We start from the raw sequence: 6,031 nt of genomic DNA on the forward strand, positions 1-6,031 counted from the left end.
AAATGGCACTTGACCAGATGAGCAGCCCCCCCACAACCCCCCCAAGTGCCAGGGCATGAGGGTTGCCAGTTTCAGGCGCACGTATTTCTGGAGATTTCATCACCTGACATAATCTTTGATTAAAGATTAATCTTTAATTCCTGGAGACGCCAGGCCAACCCCGGAGCTGGGAACAGACCCAGCAGTCCTGCTTCCCAGCCCCTGATCTAACCCCTGCCCCGTATAATCACTCCCCCCAAGTCCCTAGTCAGTGTGGGGAGCTGCGCCCCCCTCCCGTGCCCTGCTCACCCAACCCTGCGACCGGCCCCAGTCCCCCACTCCACAGCCACCCTGCCAGCTCTGCAAGCCAGCAGTACAGGCCACCTGCAGCCAGTGGCCCTGCCCAGAGCCGGGCATCAACCAGAAACATGGCAAAGGGGGGACCCTGGTGCGGCCACCCCCCAGCACCTGTCCAATGCCCTGTACCACCCTCCCCGTGCCCTCCTGCCCCTAAAACAGCCCCTCCTCCAGCCCATCCCTAATACACTGTACCCTTCCCCCCGTTCACCTCCTGCCGCTAAAACAGCACCCACGCCCCTCCCCTTCCATCACCCCCCTCCCCATTTCGGGCATTGCCACAGTAGGCCCCAGCTATCCATTAGCAATGGATTCCCAGACCCATTCAGAGCAGAGACGGAGGGGAGAGAGGGGAGAGGTAACCCCCCCCACACACAAGAGCCCCTCAATGTGACAGATCTCCAATGAAGCTGGCCATGGAAACCAGCCTCAAAGAAAGGGGGCCAACCCCCTGAGCCAGACAGTCCCTGGGGCTGGAGGGGAGCTGGTTCCCCCTAAAGGGGAAAGGCCCATGCTCCCCACTCGAGAGCAGTCCCAGGGCTGGGACATGGTGGTGGGGAGCTGTGGCACTAAAACCCCCTTGGGTAGGCCCCCCCAATCCACAGCAGGCCCTTTGGGCATCCCATATAGTGGTCTCTGTGTGCCTGTGTCCGTGCAGGGGGGGTTGCTAAATCCATTATCTGGGGGGGAGGGTCTGTAGTTTATATCCAGCATCCCCAGGCTGACAGGTGAGTTGGGGGCAACTGAGCATGTGTGGGGAGGGGAGATCAGGGACCCCAGTCTAAGGTCAGAGCCAATTCACCCACCTGGCACATGGACACACAAACTGTGCCTTAGCTGGTAATTAACAACTGAGGTGCCCTGAGCTGTGATCCCCACCTAATCTCATTAATTGGATCCTCCTTAAAATCTGCCGGGGTGGGGAGGGGGAGACTGGCTGGGGTGAGTTCCTTCTGACCCTTTGCAGCCCAGAGATCCCCCTCTGCCACCCCCCTCCCAGCTGGTGACCCCCTCGGACATGGGACAAGCTTCCTTTGTGTCATTTCACCCCAGGCTGGGCTGCCCCTGGGATAATGCAGCCCCAGGTGGTAACGGTAGGACCCCAGGGTGCTTATGAGGTGTCCACTCGCTGGGGTGTCTCTGGATTTTCTCCCCTCCCCAATTCTACTGCAAATTAACTCCTCCCAGCCAAGCTCCCCTCCCCCCTCCAGCTCTGGCCCTTCTCCCTGCCTCCCTAGCAGGTGACAGATGGCGAGAGGTTTGCAGATGCCCCACGGAGCAGGGGACAGATGGAGACACCAGCTGGCTGAAAATGCCACCGTTTACTGCTAAATGTTTGCATTAATCCCCCTCCGAGTCCCCCATGGCCCCTGGTTGCCTTTCGGGCCCAAAGCCAGCGATCACCCAGGGGTCCCCATTCACGTTATGGTGAAATCAGTTTCTCTGGAGCCTTTCTAAGGAGGCGATGGGTCAGGATTGAGGGGCATTCACAGGAGGTCAGGGTTGAGGCGCATCACCAGAGCTGTGGGGGAAGCAGAGCTGGGATGGCAGGGGGCGCAGGTTGTGATTAAGGGCCTTGGCAGAGGTGGAAGGGGTAGCAGGGCCAGGGTAGAAGGGCTGCAGGTCAGGGGTGAGGAGCATTGCCACAGCTGGGTTGGGGGAGCAGCTAGGATAGGTCAGGATCAAGGGGCTTTGACTGAGCTGGAGGGGTGGGGGGGACCCAGGGCTGGGATTGCAGGGGCTGTGGGTCAGGATCCAGGGGTATCAGCAGAGCTGCGAGGGTAGATTTGGCAGCCAGCCTTTTGGTGGGTGCCCCAAATAAAGGGAACATTCCTCAAACCCCTCTGCTCTCCGGCCAGAGCTGTAACAAGGAATTTTTGCGGCCGAGGCCAGGGCCGGCTCCAGCCAATTCGGCCGCAATTCGGCGGCAGGTCCTTCCCTCCGAGAGGGACTCAGGGACCCGTCACCGAAGAAGCGGTGGCAGTAGAGCTGCGTCCCTCCGCTTTGCGCGCCCGAGGCAAGTGCCTCACTCGCCGCCCTGGTTATGGCTCTGGTCTCCCCACGCCCCCATCAGCGCCTGGGGCACCAGCCAAAGGGTGCGTCGGTCTTATATAGCCCAGTCAGTGCAGGTGAACTGGGGTCCAGTGCCCAGGGCAGTGGGTGGGGCCCGGACTCCTGGGTTCTATCCCAGCTGGGAGGGGGGATCCAGTGCCCAGGGCAGTGGGTGGGGCCCGGACGCCTGGGTTCTATCCCAGCTGGGAGGGGGGAATCCACTGCTCAGTGCAGGGGGTGGGGCCCGGACTCCTGGGTTCTATCCCAGGTGGGAGGGGGGAATCCAGTGCTCAGGGAAGGGGGTGGGGCCCGGACTCCTGGGTTCTATCCCGGCTGGGGGATCCAGCGCTCAGGGCAGTGGGTGGGGCCCGGGCGCCTGGGTTCTATCCCAGCTGGGAGGGGGGATCCAGTGCCCAGGGCAGTGGGTGGGGCCCGGACGCCTGGGTTCTATCCCAGCTGGGAGGGGGGAATCCACTGCTCAGTGCAGGGGGTGGGGCCCGGACGCCTGGGTTCTATCCCGGCTGGCAGGGGGGATCCAGTGCTTAGGGCAGTGGGTGGGGCGGGGAAGGCGCGGCCAGAGGCGGTTGCAGCCACTGATTGGCTAGGTTTCAGAGAGTGGGCGGGCCTTCCCCTCGGATTGGCTAGATCAACGAGAGTGGGCGGTCCTTATTCCCGATTGGCTGAAGGTTAGAAGGGGCGTGACCGGAACGGAGAACGATTTCTGATTAGCTACCACCCGGGAACGGGGCGGGACATCCCTCCGGATTGGCCCGGGGCGAGGAGTGGGCGGGGCAATGTCGGCGGCGCTGCGGCGGGCGTTGGGCGCAGCTGGGCCCGGCCCGGCCCCGACCCCGGCGCTGGTGCTGGGCCCGGCCGGCTCGGGCCGCTCGGCGCTGCTGTTCCGGGCGGCGCTGGGCGGGCCCCGCGCGCTCTTCCTGGCGCCCCGCGCCCTGCAGCGGCTGCCGGGGGCCCGGCGCGGGGAGAGCGACCCGCGCGGCCTGCAGGTGAGGGGCGGGGCCAGGAGTCTGGGCGGGGCCTGTGGGGAAAGGGGCGGGGCCAGGAGTCTGGGCGGGGCCTGTGGGGAACGGGGCGGGGCCAATGATAAAAGTCTTAGGGGGCTGGGGTTACTTTCTCCCCAGGGGGCTGAATGGGGGGAGAAGCTGGAGTCTGCAGTGCTGGGTGGGTGGGTGGGAGGGAGGCAGCAAAAGCAGGAGGGGAGCTAAGGGGTGGGGCTTCATGGCAGGGGAGGAGCCTAAGGGGCAGGGCATAGGATAAAGGGAGGGGCTTGAGGGGTGGGAGGGGCTTTTTGGAGGTGCTGGCATAGGACAGGGACTGGACCTGGTTGGGGGGAGGGGATGCTGGGTTGGGGCTAGCGGGGGGAGGCCTGGTGAGGGAGGGGATCACAGGCTGGGCTGGGGCCAACCCAGTTCAATAGCTCCCTCCCCTTCCCCACCCTAGCGCATCCAGTTCCTCTACCCGCCCTCGCTGCGGGAGCTGCTGCGCCTCTTGGCCTCGCTGCCCCAGAGCCTGCCTGGGCCCCCTGCGCTCCTCCTGCTGGACGGGCTGGAGCAGTACCTCGCTGGTTGCCCTGGCCCCCAGGCGGCCGCCCGGCTCTCAGCCCTGCTGGTGGACACGGCTTCGTACTTCACGGGGCGCCTCGGCGCGGACCCCCAAGGATCTGCCCCCAGCTGCCAGCTCGTCGCCTCCATGCAGGTCTCCGGGGAAATAGCGGCTGAGGATCATCTCTGCGTCCTCCAGCGCTACTTCCCCGCCCAGTGCTGGCTGTGCCCAGACCCGGCGGCAGCCTCGGGCCAGGAGGACTGCGGGGGCGACCGCATGTTCAGGGCGCGCCTGTCCCAGCCCGGTGCCGCAGACCAGGAATGGAAGCTGGGATTCAGCCTCGATGGAGAGATGAGGGTGTCCCCGGTTCCGTGGGGCCGTGCAGAGGATCCAGGGGCAGCAGACACAGACAGAGCTGCCGCGGCTGGCAAATGACCCCTGGGGCTCTGGAGATGTAAATTTGTCTGTGGGTTTCTGGCCTGGCCGTTGGCTGAACCTTGGGCGATTTAGGGGGAAATCCGTCTCTGTACGTCCCCTCCTTGGCCTGCTTGGTTTGCCACCCCCAGTGAATAGAAATGAAAGAAAATTCAACAGTTCAAATCTATTTATTCCAGTACCGCCGAAGGAACAGCCGAGATCGCGCCAGGTGCTGCACGGACACAGAGCAATACGCACTCTCTACCCCTGAATCTAATTTATTTTCCACGGTTTCAGCTCTCTGGGGAGGTGGGGTGACCTGACCGGTTAGCTGCGCCCAGCTCTGAGGGGGAGTCTATCTGTTCCAGGGTGTAGGATGAGGGCTCGGAGCAGAGGAGATTGGGCTTCTGTTCCTGGCTCTGCCACTCAGTACCTGCTATCTGACCTCGAGAAAGTCACTTTCCCCATTAGACCTCACTCCCCATCTAGAGCCAGTAATAGAATCTGACTCCAGCCCCTCCCAGATCTGGGAGTAGAACCCAGGAGTCCTGGCTCCCAGACCCTCCCTCCCCCGTTCTAACCCACTAGACCCCACTCCCCTCCCACAGCCATGAGTGTCCCTCACAGCTGGCTTAGTGCCATGGAGCTGATCTGGCACAGGGCTGGGGGCGCGGGCACAAGGAGGCCCACGAATCAGGCCCAGCAGCTCCCTGCTGCCTCGGCTGCAGCCATCAGCTCCTGCCCCCCCCCTTCCCAAGTGGCTCACCCTGCCGATGTTGGAGCCGCGCCAGTCCCAGCCGCAGCCTGTCCCAAGCTGAGCCGCTGCTGATAACCCCCGGGGGGCTGGTTGCTGTGGAGATAATCGCTATCAGGTGGGGACATGTTCTCACACTGGTGGGGGGGCTGGACCCAAGCGGAGCTACTCCCCCAATTCCGCCCCTGGCACCGTCAACGCCCGGGCTGAGAGCCAGGGGAGTCACTGACGCCCAGGGCCATGGGAGAGCCAGCAGTGTCCAGGGCCCCATTGCCATGTTTCCTTGCACTAGTGCTGTGCACGTGCGAGACCCCGGCACGTGGGACAGGCAGCCATGCACGCTGGCTTTATCCAGTGTCGCGCAGGGCTCCTCAGGCCCTGCTACGAGGAGCGGAAAACGTGATTTCGCTGTATGATCCGGGATCCCATTGTGCCAGGCCCTGTACAAACTCAGGTCACAAAGCCAGTCCCTGCCCTACAGAGGTTCCAGTCTCTCCCCCGGCGCAGCAAAACGCAGAGCCCAAAACGCGTCTGTGAGGGGCTCTGGCTGGTCTATAAAGCTACGGGTGGGATCCCAGGGAGGGGGGAGCGGTCGGGACACTAAAGAATAAGGCTGGCCAGGGACAGACATGGTGGATGGGGAAGGAGGTTTCTCCCCAGCAGAGAAGGCAGCAGCCCCCTGGAGGAGCCGTGAGGGGGGAAGAGACCTAACTGGTTTGAAGCCGGAGCTTGGTCGGTTTCCGACAGCTGGTGTAACGGGGCGTCCGGATGCGTGGAGCCTTCCCCAGCTGAGACTAGGCAGACGTGGAGTGGGGAAAACCAGCCCGTTTAGATCACGCATCCAGCCGCTGGAGGCTCCTAGCCGGGCCCCACCCCTGCCAAGGCACTGCGGGGCAGTCCCCTAGTTCTGGG

The 6,031-nt window shown here is 63.6% G+C and overlaps 1 protein-coding gene across 1 annotated transcript; it reads left to right on the forward strand.

The window, feature by feature from the left end:
• The first annotated feature begins 3,182 nt into the window (after positions 1 to 3,182).
• On the forward strand, positions 3,183 to 4,539 carry SWSAP1 (SWIM-type zinc finger 7 associated protein 1). Its single transcript, XM_039514701.1, has 2 exons — positions 3,183 to 3,392; positions 3,847 to 4,539. The coding sequence occupies exons 1-2, from the start codon at positions 3,183 to 3,185 to the stop codon at positions 4,381 to 4,383; spliced, it is 747 nt and encodes a 248-aa protein (XP_039370635.1). The 3' UTR covers positions 4,384 to 4,539.
• The last annotated feature ends 1,492 nt before the right edge of the window (positions 4,540 to 6,031 follow it).

This window comes from Mauremys reevesii, linkage group 25, assembly GCF_016161935.1.
Source record: "Mauremys reevesii isolate NIE-2019 linkage group 25, ASM1616193v1, whole genome shotgun sequence".
Classification (NCBI taxonomy): Eukaryota; Metazoa; Chordata; order Testudines; family Geoemydidae; genus Mauremys; species Mauremys reevesii.